A 25,122-nucleotide genomic window follows, 5' to 3' on the forward strand; every position below is an offset into this window, starting at 1 on the left:
AACCCTACAGGACAGAGCAGAACTGCCCCATAGGGTTTCCAAGGAGTGGCTAGTGGATTTAACTGCTGACCTTTTGGTTTGCAGAGGAGCTCTTAACCACTACGCCACCAGGGCTCTGCTTAAGGTATAAAAAAAAAAAGGTATAGACCTTTACAAACCTCAAAAATTCATTACAATAAAGTAGGGAATGAGTAAGAGCTCACCTGAGACGTGTTCATTTTCCACTGCTCTCGGGAGAGTGTAGAAAACTGAAGGTTCAGCTGGGGGGACAGAAAAGGACTAGGGTCATGAGAGATCTGGCCTGCCTTACAGCTCCTAGGTTCACCTCCCAAAGCCTTGGCACCCCAGCTGGGGACCAGCCTCTGTATAGGGATAGGCCCTTTGGGCCTTAAAAAAGCATGGTAAGGACCATGTAGAGGCAACAACACCTGTCCATATTCAACTCTGAAATCATGGATATTTAAATCTGTAGCTTTTCACTGAGTGAATATAAAATTTTCCTCACTGATTCAAGAATAATGCTATACCCTTCTGACTAAGACAAAATAAATTAAAAACAGGTGATTACCTGAACTAAAGTATACCAAAAGATAATAGTCTTAATTAACATAGAAAAAAACTCAGCAGATCATTTATCTATTTTCTTAGTACTACTGTGTATCCCTTGGCATAGAGAATCCACAGAAAGCCCAGTAAAAAGGACAGAGGTGCTTCATGCAAGGATTTTTAATTATTTGTTTTAACTGGGATGCATTTTCTCAAAAGGTCTTTTTTTGTAAGATGCTTTTGGTGACCTGTGAGAGAGCGAACTGCACTGTTTTCCTGCTGGCTCTGTCACAAACTGGGTTGCTCTGGAGAAGTCACTGATACTCCCAGGCCCCATTTCTTCAAAGCTCTTAAATGAGTCAGAGTAGATAACCTTGGAAACCCTTTATAAATCATCATTCTGCAATTCTGTGAGGTCAGGACAACATCATCAGTCTCACATATGTTGACTGACACATGTCAGAGCACTACAAAATTTGTAAAGGGCTAAAAAGAAAGGGATTGAAGCCCACTTAGGGATAAAAACCAAAAAAAAAAACAACCCCGCTAGCATCGAGTCAATTCCGACTCCTAGCGACCCTATAGGACAAAGTAGAACTGCGCCATGGGGTTTCCAAGGAGTGCCTGGTGGATTCAAACTGCGGACCTTTTGGTTAGCAGCCATAGCTCTTAACCACTTCGCCACCAGGGTTTCCCATTTAGAGATGGGGTGGGGACAATTTCCTCACCTCTGGCTGGTTATCCTACATCCCCAAACCTTGCCCATGTAGCACTCCAATGAAGTGACCTTTCCTGGGCAGCCTGCCCGTGGACCATTCAGCTCACCTGGCTCTTCTCAAGGCTGGCCCAAACCCTCCTCCGTTACACAGTCTGTAGTGGCAGTTGGAGGTGGCAACATCGTCAAGTCTGGCTCATTCCAGGCAGGAGAATCAAGAACTGATTCTGGCTGAGCATAGCTGGACCTGCTCCTTTCTGAGCTCTTCTGCCTCTGCCCTGAAGCTCTTGTGAGAGGTCAAAGGTCATAGGGTCAGTCTTACTCTTCTAAGTAAGATGCCTGTTCTTACAGGTTCCCTACTTCACAGGGACTGTTTTGTTCCATGGGAATTGAGACCTGAACCTGGAAAACAAATTCATTTTAGAGCCAAAAACCTGACTTTCTTGGGAGTTACTAAAATATCAGACTTAAAAGACATACAGCCTGCCAGTGCAGGAGGGACCAGGAACTTCAGTCTGACCCAAGATCTGAAGTGACACAAGAAACCCCAGAATCCATTTGCCACATGTAGGATCCCGTCTATGTTCACTACCAATTATATCACTGGGGATTTGGAGATAGATCAGTCTTAAGTGCTGTGAAGGGTGCAATGCTGGTTATGGGCAAGTGGGACATTAGAAAGAGCCTGAGACTGGGAGTGAAGCACACCTGCCATTGAGTCCAAGCTTCCTGACTGCTAGCTTGTGACCTTTACAAATTACTTCACCAGGCTGAAACTGTTTTTCATTTTGTTTTGTTTCTTAATACATATGGAATACCGACCTGATAAAATGGTTGTGAGGTTTACATAAACCACTGAATGAAAATAACAAAGTCTTCTTAATATAACAGCTTTCGTCACTTACGCAGTGCTTAGGACCCTGCACTTGTCTAAATGCTTTACAGGTGACAACGTATGTAACTTCCAAAACAATGCCACAAAACAACCATTATTAATATTCTCATTCTCAAATGAGTAACCTAACTCTTACCCAGGCTACAATATCGCCCCCGGTTACAGGTGACAGAGCAAGACTTTATTCGGGTCTCTGACTCCAGAGCTCGGGCTCTCACAGCAGAGCCAACACTCACCGTTCAAACGTATATTTCCCTCCCGCAGCCGGATCGGGCTGCAGGCTGGGCCAGGCCCACGGTCCCCGCACACCCCCGCCCGCACCGAGCATCTTCTCCCGACGGGGACTCAGCCCCACCTGCACCCCAGGAGTCGGCAGGGCCGGGAGTCTTCCCACAGGACCCGGCCAATTCGAGGGCCGGTCCAAGCGCGTAGAGGAGCCCCGGCCATGGCATTCCAAGGACCTCCCGTTCCGCCTCCTCAGGAACAAGCTCACCCCTCCGGAATGGTCCCCCAGCGCGTTCACCTCAGGTGAGCATCCTCTACTTTCAAATCACTTCCTTGGAGTCCCAAGAAGGCCGGTCGAGAAGGCGAGGCTACTGCTGCCCATGCGCAGAAGGACCGCGGTAGCCCGTTCCCAGCATCCTGCGCGGTGAGCCGCTACAATCGAGACTACATTTCCCATAAGCTTCCGAGATCCCCTCTTTGTCGTAGCTGTTACGGCGTTTCCACCTTTGTGTTATGAGTCGGAATCGACTCGACGGCTCTGGATGTTATGTTAGAGAGTGATGTTCTTGAAAGTCTCTCTTGCCAAAGTTTTCTCACATCCCCGGAAGTTAAGGGCCAAATGCAAAGCAAAGCGTGGTTTCAATCCTGATTAAAATAATTTTTTTTTTTCCCTAAGACACTTGGAGATAACTGGGGAAGATAGAATATGGATTGAATGTTAGAAATATAAAGGATAATTACAGTTATGTTTGTTAAGTTTGAAAAAATTGTAACTATATAGGAAAATTAACTGATTTTTTAAAGGTGTGACTACTGAAGTATTTAGAATTGAGGCTTTTAAACTTTATAATCCATCCTGTCCCTTTAAAATGATGGTGATTTGCTACAGCAGATTTGGGGGTGGAAGCCTTATAATTTGGAACAAGAACTTCTGGTGAAAAGGAGAAAATAATGAAATTTTTACTCTATTTCTGTGATACTTCAAATTTTTAATTTCTAATGTCAGGAACCCAACTTGAGTTAGCTTGGGGGGAAACATATATATACCGACCCACAAAATCAGATGAAGGGCTGAACAGCCATAATGTTGTTTGATGCTGTCTAGTCCGCTCCAACTCAGGCCCACCTTACGTATAACAGAAGAAAACACTGCCCAGTCCTGCACCGTCTTCCTGATAGTTTGTATGTTTGAGTCCATTGTTACAGCTATTATGGCAATCCATTTCATTGTAGGTTTCCCTCGTTTTTGCTGGCCCTCTTCTTTACCAAAATGATGTCTTTTTTTAGTGACTGTTCTTTCCTGATGACATGGCCAAAGTCTTGCCATTCCCCCTTCCAAGAAGCATTCTGGTTTTATTTGTTCTAAAGCTGATTTGTTACTTCTTCTGGCAGTCCACAGCATATTCAATATTTTTCACCAATACACAGTCTAAAAGCATCAATTCTTCTTCTGTTTTCCTTTTTCATCTTTTGCATGCAGATAAGGCTACTGAAAAGATCATGGTTTGGGTCAAATGCACTTCAGTCATCAAAGTGGTATCTTCGCTTTTTAAAACCTTTAAGAGGTCTTTACAGCAGACTTGTCCCATACAATGCAGTATTGATTTCTTAACTACTGCTTTCATGGACGTTGATTGTTGATCCAAGTAGAATGAAATAATTGACAACTTTAAATTTCTTCTCCATTTATCACAATGTTGTTTATAGGCCTATTTGTGAGGATGTCCATTTTCTTCACATTCAGGTGTAACCATTTTTAAGGATATTTTCTTTTTAACCTTTATTATTAAGTACTTCAAGTCATCTTCATTTTTGTCAAATAAGTTTGGGTCATCTGCATACTGAGGTTTGTGAGTCTTCCTCCAATCCTAATGTCATGTTCTTCCTCACATAGTCCATGTTCTTGGATTGTTTTTTCAGCATACAGATTGAAGTTGAAAGACTACATTCCTGCTGCATATCATTTCCAGTTTTGAATCACACACTCACTCCTTGTTCTGCTCAAATGACTGCCTCTTAATCCATGTACATGTTCTGCATAGGCATAATTAAGTGTTCTGAAATTCCGATTCCTAGCAAATTCATCTATAATGTAGGAAGGTCAAATAAGAAAATTTGTCTCGGTTAAAACTAGAATTATAAAACTAAAATTAGATATCAACTGTTGTTCATCTCCTAGCTTTGCTTCTGTTATTCATTTATTTTTTCAATAGTCCAGTGTTCAAAAATCCCAGGGAAAAAAAATCTGGACACTTTTGGAGAAGTGTTGACCTTTGTTCCATCTAAATATAGACAGGAAATAAATTCATGTAAAAATTTGTTAGACCCATGGGAACCATGTTGGTCAAGTGGAGAGTTACCAGATGTGGTTTCTAGTCCCACAACAAAAGAGGTCTGGGTAACATTCAGGTAATATACGGAAAATGTCTAATTTAGAATTCTAGTAAGAAAATCATCAGTGGGCAAACCATTAGAGAACTCTGCATCTTTTGGATTTATTCATAAATACCTGGGTTTTCAAATACTTAAACAATGGTTGGAGATCTCGTTACAGTGTTAAGTTGAAGGTCATATGCTCTACTGTGTGTGTGGGGAGTCCTTTTCCATTCCAGAGCATTTTAGTTGATTTATCTATGATGTGTACACATAGAGTTGACAGAAACAAAATAATTTCACTTATTTATTTATTCAAAATATATTTATTGAGCCAGTGCATTACACTAGACACTGTTTTAAGTACTAGTAACACAATGATGAACAAAATAGGTTGAGTTCCTTTACACATGAAGACTGAATTCTAGTGAGTGAAGCTGACAGTGAAAAAGGAAAAAATATATATAATGTAGAGATCGTGGAAACTTTTACACAAAGACAAGACAAAAATCCAAAAATTACAATAGAAAAAGAGAATTTAGCTACACAGTATTTAGATTCCTTTGCGGGACAAATTCAACCCAGACAGACTGAGAAAATTTTATTCACAGATCATATATATGATAAAAGATTAAAACAGCTCTTCCAATCTGAAAACAACAGTCAAAACTCCATTAGAAATACTGGCAAGTTATGTAAATATGAAATTCATAGCAGAACTAATCCAAATTATTAATAAACTTATGAAAGGATACTCATCTTTATTATTAAACCCATTGCCGTCAAGTCAATTCTGACTCATAGCAACCTTATAGGACAGAGTAGAAATGCCCCATAGGGCTTCCAATGCTGTAAATCTTTATGGAAGCAGACTGACACATCTTCCTCCTGTAGAGCAGTTGGTTGGTTTGAACCACCAACTTTTCAGTTAGCAGCCGAGCACTTAACCACTGCTCCACCACTCACTCTTTACTATTTGTCATGAATATATGAAATAAAGTAATAGTAAGCCATCACCTATGCCCACTAGATTGACACATATTAAAAAGAGTGATAAAGACTTCTGGTTTCAGTTCAGAGACATGACAGCTGGAAAGATGTTGCTTCCATCCTTACAACAAGATAAAGCTGGACGACAGTGAATTCCTGACTTTTCAGGAGTCCATCAGAGAATTTAGCACAAAAGACAAATAACCATCCTGAAATCTGGCGAGAGACAAGGATATTCAGGGAAACACAGAATCCAAACATTTTCTTAACTGAGACATGAGCCAGTGGGTGCCATATAAGCTGGTAGAAAGATTAAACTAGAAATATTAAGAAATTGATGGATGAAGAGTGTGGGCTAGTGTTAGAGTGTGAAGCTCCTGGGAGCTTCAGTCATAGTGATGTTTCCATATAACTGCAAGTTTTTTCTTTTTTTCCTTAAAGAACCCCATCAGGATTTCACAGGGAGGACAGAGGAGAACCAGGAGAAAGCACCCCTCTAGTGCTGGATAGGAGAGGGAACATAAGACATGTGAAATCCACCCAGACCATTCTCCCTTAGGGAACAAAATGCTTAATCAGCATAAAGAAGGCTATTCGAAGTCTATAGCCTACAGTAGGAATCCCCTGGTGGTGCAAACAATTAAGAGTTCAGCTGCTATTGGAAAGGTTGGCTGCTTGAGTCTACCCAAAGACATCTCAGAGAAAGTCCTGGAGATCTACTTCCAAAAAATCAGCCATTGGAAAACCCTATGGAGCACAATCCTACTCTGACTCACATGAGGTCGCCATGAGTCAGAATTGACTGGACAGCAGTTGGTGGCTTTATAGCCTAAGGAATAAGAGTTCTGGTGGTGCAAAGGTTAAATGCTTGGCTGCTAAGTGAAAGGCTGGAGGTTTGAACCCACCCAGAAGATCTGCAGGAGAAAGACCTGATGATCTCCTCTTGTAAAGATTACAGCCTAGAAAACACTATAGGGCAGTTCTATTGTCACCACCCAGGCCTTCTATCTCATGTAAGTAGAAAAAAAAGAAAAAAAGTCTTAATATGCAGCACTAAGGTCTTCAAGGCCACAGCCAAAGAGGGCGGGGTGGGGGAGGAAGGAATGGGTGGAAATCTCTGTACCTAGAGGAGGGACAGAAACACGGTGAAGTCCACCTTTGAGACACAAGCCCACAGCCCAAGTCCACCGACAAGTCCAAAGACTGAGACTTAATCAGAACATTAATCCACCGCCGTACTAACAAATGTCTGGTAATAGTGAATTACAACTGGTAGGGCTATAAGAAACAACTCTCTCTCAGGGGAGTATCACAAAGGGAAGACCAAAGCTAAGAGCTGTAAAAAGGTCAACAGGAGGAATTTGAAGTCACTGGGGTCCATACAACAACAAAGCTCAAGAGGATAACCATAGCAACAACAAACTTCGAACAGTCCACCTCTTTTTTTTTAAAGAGTTTTTGGTGAAAGTTTACACAGCAAGTTAGGTTCCCATTTGACAATTTTGCAGATTGTTTAGTGACGTTAGGAACATTTATCACAATGTGTCTATATTCTCTTTAACTGTGTTCCATTTGTTGCATTTCTAGTACCCTAGCTTCTCTGCCCCCTTATCTTCTTGTCTTTGCTTTTGAGTAGTTATTGACCTTTTGGTTTTATAATGATGGTTTTTAAGTAGAGCACCAATCTTTCAGGTAATATTCTTTATTTTGTGTGCCACTCTGCTATGTTGCTAAAGGGTGGTCTCGGGGATAGCCTTGGTTTTGGGTTGAAAAAGTGTCTCAGGGTGATAGTCTCAGGGAGTCTTCTGTTCTCTACTGTTCCGGTTTGTCTCACAGCCCAACTCTTGATTAGCTCAACACAAACCTGACACTAAAGGCATATTTACTTCAATATTCATTGTCCTATAGAATATTTCTCTTTTTCAACAAAATATTACAAGGCATAACAAAAGGAAAGAAAATACAGAGTCTGAAAAGATGAAGTAATCATCAGAACTAGATTCAGCTATGATAAAAAATGCTGAAACTATCAGACATGGAATTTAAAATAACTGTGATGAATATGGAAACCCTGGTGGCATAGTAGTTAAGAGCTATGGCTGCTAACCAAAAGGTCGACAGTTCAAATCCACCAGGTGCTCCTTGGAAACTGCATGGGGCAGTTCTACTTTGTCCCATAGGGTCGCTATGAGCTGGAATTGACTTGGCAGCAATGTTTTTTTTTCTTCTAATGGTCAATATATTAAAGGCTGTAATAAAAAAGGTAAACAATATGTACTATATAATAGGTAGTTTCAGTAGAGAAATGAAACTACAACAAAGAATTAAATGGAAATGTAAGAAATGAAAAAACACAGTAATGGAGATGAAGAATAACTTAATGGCCTCATCTTGAGCCAAGCAAAGATTCAGTGAACTTGAAGATTGGACATTAAAACATACAAAAACCAAAATGCTACAGGTATAAACAGTGAAAAAAGCAAAACAGAATATTGAAGAACTGGAGGACAATATCAAATTGCATAACATACACATGATTAAAATCCCAGAAAGAGAAAAATGAGAGAACAGATAAAGAATAATGGCTGCAAATGTTTCAAAATTAGTATCAAGGCACCAAATGACAGATCTAGGAAGTTCAGAGAATGTAAGAAGTAAACACACACACACGCACACACACACACATATTATATACGAGGACAATGACAAAATCTTGAAGTAAGCCAAAGCACACTATAGAGAACAAGGATGAGAATTATAGTAGAGTTTTAACCAGAAACTATGCAAGCAAAAAGACAATGGAGTGAAATCTTTAAAGTGTTAAAAGAAAAATCTGCCAATTCTATGTCCATTAAAAATAACTTTAAAAACTGAAGGAGAAGTAAAGGCTTTTTCAAAGGAAACAAACAAACAAAACTACCTGCATGTAAAAAATATTAAAGAAACCTTTCCAGGCAGAAGGAATACGATTCAAGTAAGAAACATAGATTAAAGAGAAAAAAAGGTATACCATGCAAACACTAACTAAAAGAAAACTGGGCTAGCTATATTGATTTCAGATTAATTGGACTTCAAAAAAATGATTATTTAGGAATAAAAAAGGACATTACATAACAGCAAAGTGATCACTTCTCCAAGAAGACATTAACAATTCTAAATGTGTATGTACATAACAAAAGAGCTTCAAAATAAACGAGGTAAAAAACTAATAGATGTGAAAAGAGAAATAGATAAATTCACAATTGGAGTTGAAGAACTTAGCACTCCTCTCTAAATATTTGATAGAACAAATGAGCAGAAAATAAATAAAAATATAGATGACCTGAATAGCACTATCAGCCAACATAACTTAATTGATATTCACAGAATACTGCACCCAGCAATAACAAAATACACATTCTTCTCAAGAAACGTTAACAAAGGTAGAAACATGAAACATTAACAAAGAAAGACCACATTCTGTGCCATAAAATAAATCTTCAAAAATTTAAAGGGAAAACAATCATACAATGTATGTTCTTCAACTAGAAATCAGTAACAGAAAGATATCTGGAAAATTTGTTAATATTTGAAAATTAAACAATATACTTCTAAATAACCCACTGATCAAAGAGGAAGTTTCAAGAGCTATTTAAAACGTTTTTAACTTAATGAGAAGGAAAATACAACATATCAATTTCTGTAGGATGCTGTTAAAGCAATAACTAGAGGAAAAATTATAGCATTAAATGTATACATTACAAATAAAAAATAGAAGCTGTAAAATAAGCTAAGCTTCTACTGTAGAAATTTAGAGAGAGAGAAGAACAAATTAAAGCAAGCAAAAGGAAGAAAATAATAAAAATCAATTAAATTGAAAGCAGAAAATCAATGGAGAGAACGAAACCAAAAAGTCATTATTTGAGAAGAGATCGATAAAATTGATAAACTTGTAGCCAGACTAACCATGATAGAAAGATGCCGTGGAGTCAGTTCTGACTCATAGTGACCTTGTAGGACAGAGTAGAACTCCCCCACAGGGTTTCAAAGGAGTGGCTGGTGGATTTGAACTGCCGACCTTTAGGTTAGCAGCCGAGCTCTTTACCACTATGCCAGCAGGGCTCTGATAGAAAGATAGAAGGCACCACCTGCCAGTATCAGGAATAAAAGAGGATGCATCACTACTGACCTTACAGATGGTAAAAGAATAATAATGGAGTAATATAAACTCTCCTCATGAATTCAATACCTTAGATGAAAAGAACCAATTTCTTTTTTTTAATATAATTTTATTGTGCTTTAAGTGACAGTTTACAAATCAAGTCAGTCTCTCACACAAAAACCCATATACACCTTGCTACACACTCCCAATTACTCTCCCCCTAATGAGACTTTTAATGAGACAGCCCGCTCTCTCCCTCCACTCTCTCTTTTCCTGTCCATTTTGCCAGCTTCTAACCCCCTCTTTTAACCCCCTCCACCCTCTCATCTCCCCTCCAGGCGGGAGATGCCAACATAGTCTCAAGTGTCCACCTGATCCAAGAAGCTCACTCCTCACCAGCATCCCTCTCCAACCCATTGTCCAGTCCAATCCACATCTGAAGAGTTGGCTTTGGGAATGGTTCCTGTCCTGGGCCAACAGAAGGTCTGGGGGACATGACCACCGGGGTCCTTCTAGTCTCGGTCAGACCATTAAGTCTGGTCTTTTTATGAGAATTTGGGGTCTGCATCCCACTGCTCTCCTACTCCCTCAGGGGCTCTCTGTTGTGTTCCCTGTCAGGGCAGTCATCAGTTGTAGCCGGGCACCATCTAGTTCTTCTGGTCTCAGGATGATGTAGTCGCTGGTTCATGTGGCCCTTTCTGTCTCTTGAGCTTGTAATCACCTTGTGCCCTTGGTGTTCTTCATTCTCCTTTGATCCAGGTGGGTTGAGACCAATTGATGCACCTTCGATGGCTGCATGCTAACGTTTAAGGCCCCAGATGCCACTCTTCAAAGTGGGATGCAGAATGTTTTCTTAATAGATTTTATTATGCCAACTGACTTAGATGTCCCCTGAAACCATGGTCCCCAGACCCCTGACCCTGCTATGCTGGACTTCGAAGCATTCAGTTTATTCAGGAAACTTCTCTGCTTTTTTGTTTAGTCCAATTGTGCTGACCTCCCCTGTATTGTGTGCTGTCTTTCCCTTTACCTAAAGTAGTTCTTATCTACTATCTAATTAGTGAATGCCCCTCTGCTACTCTCCCTCCCTCCCCTGCCTCGTAACCACAAAAGAATGTTTTCTTCTCAGTTTGAACTATTTCTCAAGTTCTTATAATAGTGGTCTTGTACAATATTTGGAAAAGGACCAATTTCTTGAAAGCCACAAATGACCAAAATTCACTGAAGAAGAAATACATAACCTGAATAAGCCTCTATCTACTAAAGAAAATGAGTTTGTAGATAAAAAATCTCACAAAAAGGAAATTTATGGTTTCACTGGTGAATTTTCCCAATTTAAGTAAGAAATATCACCAATTCTATATATTTTCTTCTGCGGGGCAGGGGCAGAAGAAATGTAACATTTCTCAACTCATTTTATCAGGCTAAATAAAGGTATCACAAGAAAAGAAAACTGCATACCAATATCTGTCATGAATATAGATGCAAAAATCCTTAACAAATATTAGCAAATCAAATCCAGAAATATGTAAGAAGGAAGTTCATCTCTAAAATACCAGGCTGGTGAAACATTTGAAAATCAATCAATATGATTCATCATATTAATAGGTTAAATAAGAAAAAAAAATCAGTAGATGCAGAAAAAGCTTTTGAAAAATTCAGCATTGTTTTATGACAAAAACTCAGAAAACTAGGGTTAGAAGGAAATTTTTTTAACCTAATAAAGATGTATTGTTTTTCTACTGCAATCCTAACGAATTACCACAAATATAATGGCCTAAAACAAACAAACAAAATTATTATCTTCCAGTTAAGTAGGTCAAAAGTCCAAAATGGGTCTCACTGGGATAAAAGCAAAGTGTCAACAGGGCTACTTTCCTTTCTGGGGGCTCTATAGGAGAATCTATTTCCATGCCTTTTCTACCTTCAGAGGCTGTCTATATTCTTTGGTATACAGCCTCCTTACTCCATCTTTAAAGCTAGAACATCTTATCTCCCTGACCCTTCTTCTGTTGTCACATCTCTCTCTAGCCCAACTGAAAAGGTCTTCGCTTTTAAGGACTCATGCAATTAGATAGGGTCATCCCAATAAACCAAAATAATTTCCCCATATCAAGGTCTGTACTTTTAGCTACAGCTGCGAAGTCCTTTTTGCCATGTAAGGTCATGAATTCACAGTCCCCAGGGATCAGGGCATGGATTTTCTTTTTTTTTTTTAATTGCCATAAAATACATACAAAATTTACCATTAACCCTTTTAAGTGTACAATTCAGTGGCGTTTACTACATTCACATGTTGTGCGATCATCACCTCTGTCTAGTTCCAAGACATTTTCATCACCCCAAAAGGAAACTTCACACCAATTAAACAGTTAATCCCTGTTTCCCCCCACCACCCAGCCCCTGACAAACACTAGTCTGCTTTCTGTCTCTGTGTATTTACCTATTCTATATGCTTCAGATAAGTGGAATCATCAATATGTGACCTTTAGTGTCTGGCTTCTTTCACGCTGCATAATGTTTTTGATGTTCATCCATATCATAGTGTGTATCCCAACTTCATTTCCTTTTATGGCTGAATACTAGGCCATTGTGTGGATATATTACATTTCATTTATCCATTCACCTGAGGAGGGACATCTGGGTTGTTGCCACCTTTGGCTATTGTGAATAGACAAACTTATAGGATGAAGGATCTCTCCTCTATAGTACTGCAGTGGTGAATACTAGAGTATAAATAAGCATTAGTCAAAACTCTTAGAACTACCTGTACATCATAAAGCGTGAACTTTAATGTTTGCAAACTAAAAACCAAAACAAAACCAGGATGTCAGGAATGCCACAATGGAATGAAGACTGTGATAAATGAATCTAACTATATTATAAATGTATGACATATCTCACTGAAGGGGCAGAGAAAACATTGTTTAAACTGGAAGCTACAAGGCTAAAGACAAAATGCGCTTTACATAAGCACTGTATTCTAGCTGATAAATTTGTTTCTTATGGGCCATGGGTTAATGATTCTGAAACTGCTTTCCATGTATACTGGAGCTGAACAAATAAGTAAATGGATGGTCAATGGTGGGAGCTGGTTTCTTAACGTTAGAAACAAATGATGAGCAAGAAGGGAAGGCTAGATTGAACTCTGGTACTGGATTAGAGTCAGACATCAGTATGAACTCAGGTGTAGCTTAATATATATACAGATGGACAGATACAGAAATAATTATAAATATGTGTATATACACAGATTAGTGTGTATGCCAGAGCTCTATTTTAAAATACAGAAACAAGAATTTTCTTTTTTCATAATTAGATACTACTATTATCAAAAAGTCAAGATCATTCCTTTATTTATGGAATTGGACAAGCTGATTATCTGATTCTATTCTAAAATTCATATGGAAGCACAAAAGGACCAGAATAGCCAAGACAACGTTGAAGAAGTACAGACTGGGAAAACTAACCTTGCCAGATGTTGTGGACTGAATTGTGCTGCCCAAAAATATGTGTTGTAAATTCTAACCCCATACTTGTGGATGTAATCCCACTTGGGAATGGGTTTTCTTTTTTATGTTAATGAGGTAACATCAGTATGCAGTGTGTCTTAAACCAATCACCTTTGAGATACAAAATAAGCATTATTAAGCAAAGAGAAGCAAGTAGAGATGGGGGAGATAGATACCACGCCACATGAAGATTGCCAAGGAACTGAGGAGCAAAAGCTAAAAAAAAGACAAGGACCTACCCCCAGAGCCAACAGAGAGAAAGTCTTCCTCTGGTGCTGGCTCCTTCAATTTGAACATCTAGCCTCCTAAATGATTTGTTAAAGCCACTCAAGACACCAGATATCAAGACTTTTATATAAATTGCGGTATTGAAGTGGGTAGACCATAAGAAGACCAATACAGATGTGGAAACTGGATAAATGAATCAAGGAAATGCAAACAAAAAACGCAATGAGATATCATTTTGTTTCAATAGGCTGGCCATTGGATACAAAGCAAGCAGGGAAGCTTCTCTTCTCAAACACTGGATGGATACTTGTGATGTTGGTGGGGAGACTGGGAAAGTTTTGGGAAGCTGGATAGTCTGATGGAGTTTCTAGAAGGTAATGACCATAGATACCAATATCAACTGATAGTATGGGAATATCTGAAGATGCAAGATCTGATGGTACTGGCCAAGCCAATAGGATTGATGGACAGTGGTGTTCATATAACTGATAAGACAAATTTAGGACGCTTCACACTTTCTTATGCCCCTCAGAGGGGCATCAGAGACCTCACCAACGCCTGTGTCTCTATATTAATTATGATTTAGCTGAGAAATGGGGAAAGACTCATTAAGTGTCCAGGATATCTCCAGACCAAGAAAGGAACATAAACAGACACCAAACAGAGATGGGTTTCCCTTCTCTGTGGGGCCTCAGTGATAAGCTGAAACTCAGCACAGCTCCCAGAAAACCACACACACCATCCAGATGGAGACTACAACCAAGAGGCCTCCATGTTCCAACCAGACACCACAGGTGGATCGAGCAGAGTAAACCAGAGAGAAGAGGGCCCTCTCCCCACCACTTAAGTGTGGGCTATTATGGAAGATGACCTCAACCCCCTAGGCCTCCTCTCATTTCTCTCTTCCTTCTCCCCTGCCTAACTCTCTGGAGAAACTGGAATCTAAAAGAGGAAGCCGGGAGCACTGACTCCTATATGACACTGGGAAATTTAAACTGAACCAAAATTTGCTACCTAAAAGTGATTGAAGACTTTTGGAATTCCCCTAAGAGTATGTTACGGTCTGGGAAAAAGGAAACGTGGCATCAGAATAATCAAGTGGATAATTATTTTCTCTTTACATATAGTGATGTACAATTCTTCAGTAAACGTGTGCGTTAGTGTAAGCTGGACATTCATTCTCTCTCTTCAATCCAGCTTTACCTGCATAGTCACTTAATGGGAATAATGAGAAGCAGAATGCACACATGAAAACAGAATTCCAAGTGGAGATTGGGTCATTTATGTTAGTAAACTTTGTGAAAATCTGATGGAAGCCGTGGTCCTTCATCTCAGAAACATGAGCAGATCCACTTATGGCCATAAACTTGTGTGTATCTCAGGAAGCTAATGGACTTCCTCAGCTCGTTTGCAGGTCTCAGATGAGGAATGGGTTGGAGATGGGTCAGAATGCTATTTCCTAGTTACCTGATACTAAAGCCTCCAAGTGAGGAGGGCATGGATCTAGAATACAGAAGAACCTAACGCTTAGAAAGGAGCCAACCACTGACCCTGGCAATACTCCCTGGTTTACCTTAATCTGGGTGGATTATACAGGCTGTCTGCTTGTTATTTTAGTGATGGTTACTAGCAGTGGTCATAACTTAGTCACTTATGTAAATGGACAAGCAGTGAAGTCTGTGAATTAGAATACTTATGAAATTCAGTTTTTTGCAGAGTTAGGAAAGCAGGTGAGACCCAAGGTCATTCTGCCAGACCACAAGTCAGTGAAATATAAGAATGCTCTTCATTAAGTGCACTACATGCAACAGTTTGAAGTCCTTTGTAAACAATATCTCTTGCTTGTAGCAGCACAAAGGCCCTTAATAAGCAGGTCCACAAAAATCTAAGTCTTCCAGGGTTTCCAGATGAGCCTATTATTTGTTGGAACAAGTCTAGAAATGGGGAAGAGAGATCCACCAGGTACAGAGAAGGTAGTTTAATAACTAGGGTTCAAATAACATTCTGCAGTGGATAATGTGGTGCTGGGGGATATCCTCTGGAAATGTCTCAGGCAAAGGGGGACAGCAGGTAAGATCTGAGTCCCTTATCACAGGCCTATGCTTCCTGGTCTCCAAGGAATGACCTCAGACCCTCTGAGTGAATTGGTTCCATTTTATGGGCACCTAATTGAGGCTAATTTTTTTTTATTTTTGTACTTTAGATGAAGGTTTACAGAACAAACTAGTTTCTCATTAAACAATCAGTACACATATTGTTATGTGACATTGTCAACCCCACAACATGTCAACACTCTCCCCTTCTCAATCTTGGGCCCCCTGTTACCAGCTTTCCTGTCCTCTCCTGCCTTCTCATCCTTGCCCCTAGGCTGGTGTGCCCATTTAGACATTGAGACTAAATTTAATGCAAAATTTAGTCAGATTCTTAAAAAATTTCTTCATAGGGGAATGAAATTTCTATATATTATCTCCACACAAAAAAAAGCCATCAAAAATTAAAAAAAAAAAACTTGCTCTATGATACAAGGTATTATAAAGACTGAATAATTAAACATCACAGCCAAAAAAAGTATAAAAAAATAGTTTTGTAAAACCAAAGAGATCAGAGATGCAGGAAAAAAGGAGCAGAAGTCATCTTGAAGAACCCTCCAATGGCCAAATGTGAGCTAACTTGAACATCAAAAAAAATTAATGTTAAGCATTACAACCTACTGAAGAAAGAATTCATGGAAAAGTTAGACAGGTGGAGGAAGCATGGGATGGTGAGAGTGACAGCCTTTGCTGACTAGTGACAAAGGCATTTCAAGATGAGGTGGAGATCAAGAACTTCCAATATGGCAAGCACTCAGAGATATATTTACCCTGCCTGTGGTGATAACCTCTCCACCACCAAGGAGAATTTGGAGAGTGGGTAAGATGTGACAATGTGTCCTAGCTACTCTCTCATAAAAGTGATTTATGAAAAAGACCAGTTTCTGTGTAGAGAAATAGTCCCACCCAGCCCCTTCCACCCAAAACAAACAAACAAAAAAACCAAACCTACTGCCGTCGAGTTGATTCTGACTCATAGCGATCCTATAGGAGAGAGTAGAACTGCCCCATAGAATTTCCAAGGAGTGCCTGGTGGATTTGAACTGCTGACTTCTTGGTTAGCAGCCTAGCACTTAACCACTACGACATCAGGCTTTCCTCCACCCACAAAGAATTAGTTAAATTCTGAAGAAAGCTTTAGGAATCCAAACCGCAAACAACTGGGAATAAGCCGAGATGGAAAAATCAAACACCAAGTTACAGGCCTCTTCATGGGGAAACACTTTTGTGGCTTGGTGTTCTGTTAAAAGTATTCTTTCCATCAACTGTCACATTCATCTTCAATTAAAGAAGCCAGCCACAATGTGACATACCTGAATTTTATGGTTACAACTTTAAATTGCAAATGTTCTTAATTTTCCATCCAAATTTTTAAGGAATAGAAGTTTAAACCAGTGCTTTCCCTCAGTTTCATCATTTTCACATCTTAAACATAATTACATCAATATCTGAGAAGAGCATTATCTACCAAAATCATTAGCATTTCTTAACAACAACAACAAAAAAACCCCAGAAAACCAAGCCCATTGCCGTGGAGTCGATTCAGACTCACAGCGACCCTATAGGACAGTGTGGAACTCCCTCAAAGGGTTTCCAAGGAGTGCCTGGTGGATTCGAACTGCTGACTTTTCATTTCGCAGCCGAACTCTTAACAACTGTGCCACCAGGATTTCCATAACAGGGGCCGAATTTTTTATTGGTAATTAAAAAAAAAAAAAAATTTTTTTTTTTTAATTAGGTGACTTAAATTAGCCCTTCCTGTGAAATTTGACATCACCTTTTCTGTCCTAAACTTAGGAAATTTAGTTGCCTTATTTTTTTTTTTTTTTATGTTTTAGTCGTCTAGCGCTGCTATAACAGAAATACCGCAAGTGAATGGCTTTAACAAGGAGAAATTTATTCTCTCACTGGCCAGTAGGCTACAAGTCCAAATTCAGGGTGTCAGCTCCAGCGGAAGGCTTTCTCCCTCTGTTGGCTCTGGAGGAAGGTCCTGGTCATCAGTCTTCCCTTGGTCGGAGAGCATCTCAGCACAGAAACCTCAGGTCCAAAGGATGCGCTCTACACCCAGCAGTGCTTTCTTGGTGGTATGAGGTTCCCATGTCTCTCTGCTCGCTTCTGTCTTTTATATTTCAAAAGAGATTTGCTTAAGGCAGTACCTAATCTTTAGACCTCATCAACATAACTGCCACTAATCTATCTTATTACATCATAGTGATAAGATTTACAACATATAGGGAAATCACATCAGAAGATAAAATGGTAGACAATCATACAATCAATCATACAAGGGAATCATGACCTAGCCAAGTTGACAGATATTTTTGAGGGACACAATTCAATCCATGACACCTTACTGATACTGCATTTCTAGTTCCCACCCAAGCTAGTCTCCTCAGTCCTGTCATTACTAAATTGCGCGTGTTAAAAAAAAACCATGGGTCTACATTGACATACATGCACACACATGTGTCTTTCTCACCATAAAAGGAAAAAGCAAAATCTTTCTTACCATAGAAGATCAGCTGACAAAATTAGAAGGATTGATGGAATTTTAAAAATCACTATATGGTAGTCATGATAATAATTGATTTGGGCAAGGAGCATAACTAAATGGCAAAAGTTGTGGGTGAAAATTTGAGGATTACCAAAATCCTTCAACTATCTCCTCACAAAACATTTATTATTACAAAGGTAGAAGGGTGATTTATGGAGAAACTTAGAAAACATCATGAGTACTGGAACTGACAATATGTGCCTCCTGGTATGATGTACAGAGAATACAGCATGACTTCTACGGCACTGCTGCCAAAGGTGCACAACCTGAACCTAATCATAAGGAAACATCAGACAAACCAGAACGAATGGGCACTCAACAACATATGTCCTGAACTTTTCAAATATGCCAATGTCCTGGAATAGAAAGAAAGGTTGAGAAACTTTTTAAGATCAAGGGAGACTAAAGAGACATAACAACAGAATGCAATGTAAGCGCTTGGATTTGCTTTTCCCAAAATTGACATTGAAACTGATAAAATATGAATAAAATGTGTATATTAAAATTTATTATAGAATTTTATCCATGTCAATTTTCTGATTTTGATAAATATACTAAGGTTAAGTGATTTCCTTGTTTTAGGACATACGCACTGATGTATTTAGGAATAACAAGGCATTATCTGGGTTCTGGGTTATCTGCCACTTACTCTTCAACAGTTAAGGAAACATTATGAATCTACTTCCATCTACCCATCAATGGGTCCATCCAGTTACAAATCTAGTAAAATGTTAACATTTGGGGTACTGTCAGAGTGACAGTACCCAGGACCTTTTTGTGCTTTTCTTGCAATTTTCTGTAAATCTGAAATCTTATGAAATTAAAAAATTAGAGAAAAAGAGCCCAGAAACATACACATTGTTAGTGTTTACTGGCCACATAATGAAACCACAAAAAGTCCCTGGATAGTATAATCCTCAAGGAGTCAAACTCTGCCCCACACATGTACAATATCGAACTTTGTTATGGATTGAATTGTGTTCCCCAAATATATGTGTTGTAAATCCTAAACTCTTTGCCATTTGGAAGTGGGTTGTCTTTGTTATGTTAATGAGGCAAGATTAGCATAGGGCGTGTCTTCAGTCAATCTCTTACAAGATATAAAAGAAGCAGATTAAAGAAGCAGAGATGGGGGAACACAGATGCTGGGCCACATGGAGATCTCCAAGGAACCAGGAATTGAAAGCTGAAGAGACAAGGACCTTTTCCAACAGAGGGAGAAAGCCTTTCACTAGAGCCAGTGCCCTAAAATCAGACTTCTAGCCTTCTAAAACTGTGAGAAAATACATTTCAATTTGTTAGAGCCATCCACTTGCGATATTTCTGTTATAGCAGGACTAGATAACTAAGATATATACTCTGATACCAGATACACAATTCTCACTAAATATAACCTACTGTATTTCAAAAATCCTAGGAAGGAAGCTCATTGCCACATTTTAAATGCTCTTGCCTGGAACAGTAAATGTGAAGGTAGGAGAATGATGTACTATTACTGGACCAAAAGGTTTATTTGACAGCTCTGAGGCACAAGGCAGCATCTATGAGTAGCAAAATGGGATAAAGGAATACTGAAGAACATTTGAAATATCATTACAAATAATCCATTACAGAAATAAAATACTTCACAATCCATCTGTCCTTCAACTGGTGAGTTGATAAAAAAAAAAAAGGTATATCCATACAATGAGGTATTTTTTTAATCCATAAAAAGGGATGAAGTTCTAATACATGCTAAAACATGGATGACCCTTACAAACATTGTTAAGTAAAAGAAACCAAACCAAAACAAAACAAAAAAAACTCTACGTTGCATCATTATATTTATATGAAATATACAGAATATGCAAAAACAGAGACAGAAAGTGGAATTATGGCTGCTAGGGACTGAGGGGAGAGGGGAATGAGGAGTGCCTGCTAATGGATGTAGGGTTTCTCTGGAGGTAATTAAAACACTCGAACTAAGAAAGTGGTGACTGATGCACAACTTTATGAATACGCTAAAAACCAATGATGTGTTGTTCAAAAGGATGAACTTTATGGTATGTTTTACTCTGATAAAGTTGTTTAAAAAACTATACAGGTACTCGTAATTACTGGGAATGGTATGAATAGATGTAATGTTGTAAGGCTCCAGGAACTGGTGGAATATGAACTGAGAAGTTTCAACAAATGAATGTGGCACTGGAGGTACTCACTCGTTCATGCCAAAAAGTCTGGAGGACAGCTACCTGGCCAACTGACTGGAAGATATCCACATCTGTGCCCATTCCAAAGAAAAGTGATCCAACAGAATGCAGAAATTATTGAACAATATCATTCATATCACACACAAGTAAAATTTTTCTGAAGATCATTCAAAAGCGGTTGCAGCAATACATTGACAGGTAACTGCCAGAAATCCAACCCAGATTTAGAAGACGACGTGGAACAAGGGATATCATTGCTTATGTCAGATGGATCTTGGCTAAAAGCAGAGAATACCAGAAAGATGTTTATCTGTCTTTTGTTGACTGTGCAAAGGCATTCGACTGTATGGCTCATAATAAATTATGGATAACATTGTGAAGAATAGAAATACCAGAACACTTAACTGTGCTCATGTAGAACCTGTACATAGACCAAGAGGCAGTTGTTCAAACACAGCAAGGGGATGGTTTAAAATCAAGAAAGGTGTGTATCAGGGTTGCATCCTCTCCATACTTATTTAATCTGTATGCTGAGCAAATAGTCCAAGAAGTTGGACTATGTGAAGAAGAATGTGGCATCAGGATTGGTGGAAGATTCATTGACAAGCTGCAGTATGCAGATAACACAACTTTGCTTGCTGCAAACAAAGAGGATTTGACGTATTTATCGATGAAGATCAAAGACTACAGACTTCAGTATGGATTACGTCTCAACATAAAGAAAACAAAAATTCTCACAACTGGACCAAAAAGCAACATCATAATAAATGGAGAAAAGATTGATGTAGTCAAAGATTTCATTTTACTTGGATCCACAATCAATGCCCATGGAAGCAGCAGTCAGGAAATCAAATGACATATTGCATTGGGCAGATCTGCTGCAAAAGACCTCTTTAAAGTGTTAAAAAGCAAAGTGTCACTTTGAGGACTAGGTTGTGCCTGACCCAAGTCATGATATTTTCAGTCACCTCATATGCATGTGAAAGCTGGACAATGAATAAAGAAAGCTGAAGGAGAATTGATGCCTCTGATTTATGGTGTTGGTAAAGAATAGTGAATATGCCACAGACGAACAAACCTGTCTTGGGAGAAATACAGCCAGGGTGCTCCTTGTAAGCGAGATGGCAAGACTTCTCATATACTTTGGACATGTTAATCAGGACAGACCAGTCCCAGGAGAAGGACATCATGCTTGGTAAAGTAGAGGGTCCGCAAAAAAGAGGAAGACCCTCAACGAGATGGACTGACACAGTGGCTGCAACAATGGGCTCGAACAACAATTGTGAAGATGTTGCAGGACTGGGCAGTGTTGCTGTTGTACATAGTATCGCTATGAGTTGGAACCGACTCAATGACACCTAACAACAACAACAACAATGTTGTAAGGACAACTGGCTACTCAACTTGAAAAACATACAGGTTGATGTTTACCTCAAACCACGTTCAAAAGAAGCCACAATATACAGGGGTCAATAGATAATTCAACTGAATGTGTTTCATATATTTTACCAGGGAGACATATCTAAGATTATGTTAATTCCTAAGGAAACCTACTGGTGCTGATAATATGACATATCATAAAGCAGAAATATATTTTTCACATAATTGTATAATGACCTCTGGTAAGAGGATTTCCCACATCCCTAACCATCGCAAGGTTTCTTTCCTGTGTATTTTGATGTACTACAAAGTCTCTCTACCCTCTATGTATTTTTTTGATGTACTGAGAAAGTTAGCTTTCTAATGGTATCTCACATCATACACTAGGTTTTCTTCACTGGATCCTCTAGTGTTTAATGAGGATTGATGTCTGGCAGAAAGTTTTCACATTTGTATTACTTTCTGAGGGCTTCACCACAATGTAGTTTCACTAAGGGTTGAATTCATTGAATTCATGCAAAATATTTCCAATATTCTTTACCTTCATCGGGTTTTTTTTCTGGATGAATACCTCCAATAAGGTCGAAACTCAGGCTGGAAAAACTGTGATGTCTTATTCCCAAGCAGATTGTTGTCCCATATTCATCACATTCATAGGGTTTGTCTCCTATGTGTTTCCTGATGTTTAGTGAGAGTTGATTTCTTGCAGAGGAACTTCCTACATTAATTATATTCATACAATTTTTCCCATATGGGTTGTCTGACCTTTTCTCATCCTTGAGTTTGATTTGACTGCTTTTCCACATTCATTATATTTATAGTCTCTCTGCTATGTGTTTTCTAGTGTACCATAAGGTTTGTGGCCTGGTAGAAAGTTGTCGTACAATCATTACATTCATAGGATTTCTCCCCTGTGAGATAGCTAATGTTCCCTGAGGTTTGACTTCTTGCTGAAAACTTTCCTACAATTATTACATTCATAGTTCTCCCCTGTGAGCATTCTCTGACAACTTCAGGGTTTATTCCCTGTGCGAGTTCTGTGATGTTGTCTTAGGGCTAATTTCTGGATTAAAGTTTTCCCCATTAACTAAGTTCAAAGGGTTTGTTTCTTGTGTGATTTCTTATGTAGTATGATGGTTGACTTCTGGCTGAAAACTTCCGCACATTAATTACATTTATAAGGTATCTCCTCTGTGTGAGTTCTCTGATGAATTCTAAGGTGTGACTTTTGGCTGTAAACTTTCCCACATTTATGACATTCATAGGGTTTCTCCCCTGTGCATGTTCTCTGATGTAACCTGACATAGAGTTTACAGCAGAAAGTTGTTCCACATTCACTCCATTCATAGGGTTTCTCTCTTGTATGAGTTCTCTGTTGTTGAGTAATGCTTGACTTCCAGCTAAAAGATTTCCCACATTAATAGGGTCTCGCCCCCATATGAGTTCTCTGATGTTGTCTTATGCCTTACTTATACATGAAACCTTTCCCACATTTATCACATTTATAGGGCCTCTCCCCTGTGTGAGTTCTCTGATGTTGTCTTAGTTCTGACTTACACCCGAAACCCTTTCCACATTCATTATATTCATTGGGTTTTTCCCCTATGTAAGTTTTCTGGTTCTCACCCAAGTATGATATCCAGCTGAAAGATTTCCCACAATGATCGCATTTATAGGGCCTTTCACCCATGTGAGTCCTCAGAAGTTTACTTAAGTGTGACTTCCTCTTGAAAGCTGTCGCCCACATTCATTGCATTTCAAAGAGTGTCTCTTCAGTGTGAGTGCTCTGATGTATCCTTAGGCCTGATTTCTTGCTAAAAGTTTTCCCACATTAATTACATCCATAGTGTGCCTTTCCTGTGTGAGTTTTCTTATGTAAAATGACGTATACTTTTCTAAAGAAGAATTTTCCGCGTTCATTGCACTTACAGGGTTTTGCCTTTATATAAGTTCTCTGAAGTACATTTAATGCTAACTGGTAGCTAAAGGTTTCTTTCTATCTGTTATAATCACAGGATTTCCCTGCGGTGTGAGTTCTTTTATGTTCTCTGAGGTCTGAGATTTTGCTGGAATTTTTCACTCCTGTGTCAGTTCTCTGAAGTTGAGTGATCCTACTGAAATTACCCTCACTTTGATTACATTCATTTTTATTAAATTCATCCTGATTCTTCTCTTCCATGTGAATGCTCTCAGAGACAATGATGACTGACTTATCACACAAGTTTTAACCAAATTTATAATAAGGTTTTAGTTTTGTGTGGGTACTCTTAGGTGTAATAAAGGTACTCATATCATGGAAAGCTTTTCCATGTACATTATATTGAAAAGCTTTCCCCAAAGTCTCAATTGTCTGATGCTGAATATGTTCCTGCTCATGACTGAGGGTTTTCACATTTTAATTATAAAGCCAAAGATTTCTTCCCAGTATTCACTCTCTCATTCCTAATATTGTGGAGTTAGTTCTTACATACATTAAACTCATCATTTTCTTTCTTGAAAAATTAAAACGGGCCAATGGTATAAGACCCAGGTAACTAGGTCCTGTAGTGTCACATTTACAGGACATTTTTCTTGATGTAAATATTTCTATGTCCTCTTTACATGTCTTTCCTAATACTTTCCCTTGATCAGTGGTCAATATTTTGTTGTTGATGAATAAAACTTGACACAAATGTTCATCTTTGTTTCCCAGGCTCTTCCCCAAGCAGTCATCGAGTTGGTAGTCTTCTTTAAAAAAAGGAGAAAATTAAAAACACCATATAAAGTTAATGCCATGTTAAAAGAGAAAAGCCGTTCTTTGACCATTTTCCCAAAACAAAATTGTTAATTAGTATCAGAAAACCAGGAAGGGAAGAGAGGGCACGGATGCCTTCCTGAGCCGAATGCTACGTTTGAGCACTTACCACACATGGTATTTTTTCCTCCTTTGATCTCTTTCATGTTCCTCATCTGTACTGAGCATTGGCAATTAACAAATGCCACCTGGGGACATTTTCTGTCCCATTGTGTAACTCCTGAACTGTGTAGGACTTCTTTCTACATCAGTACCAGGAAGTCTGGAAGGGAAGAGACCATGATCTACAGATACTTGTGTCTCCTAGCTTCCAGCAGTAAATATTAAACAAAGACTTGACTGAGGTTTCATATCAAGGAGATGAGGAAGTGACACCTTTTGGCAGATTTTATCCTTAAGGCTGGTTATCTGCTCCTGAATAACTGAAAGGAGACTCTACCTGGTGGGAAATCTGTCTTCCTCTATCACAGGAAATCGAGTAACAGTATAA

The 25,122-nt window shown here is 39.0% G+C and overlaps 1 protein-coding gene and 1 pseudogene across 1 annotated transcript in view; one reads left to right on the forward strand and one right to left on the reverse strand.

The window, feature by feature from the left end:
* ZNF782 (zinc finger protein 782) overlaps nt 1-2,806 on the reverse strand; it is a 63,479-nt gene extending 60,673 nt beyond the window's left edge. The window contains exons 1-3 of the mRNA XM_049894889.1: nt 2,680-2,806; nt 1,372-1,663; nt 204-260 (exon numbers count right to left, since the gene is read on the reverse strand). Coding sequence (XP_049750846.1) covers nt 204-218 — 15 coding nt within the window. The 5' untranslated portion in view covers nt 219-260; nt 1,372-1,663; nt 2,680-2,806. The remainder of the gene's footprint in view (nt 1-203; nt 261-1,371; nt 1,664-2,679) is intronic.
* Nucleotides 2,273-25,122, forward strand: part of LOC126082507 (spermatogenesis-associated protein 31D4-like) — a 29,434-nt pseudogene continuing 6,584 nt past the window's right edge.

Source organism: Elephas maximus, chromosome 9 (assembly GCF_024166365.1).
Source record: "Elephas maximus indicus isolate mEleMax1 chromosome 9, mEleMax1 primary haplotype, whole genome shotgun sequence".
Lineage (NCBI taxonomy): Eukaryota > Metazoa > Chordata > Mammalia > Proboscidea > Elephantidae > Elephas > Elephas maximus.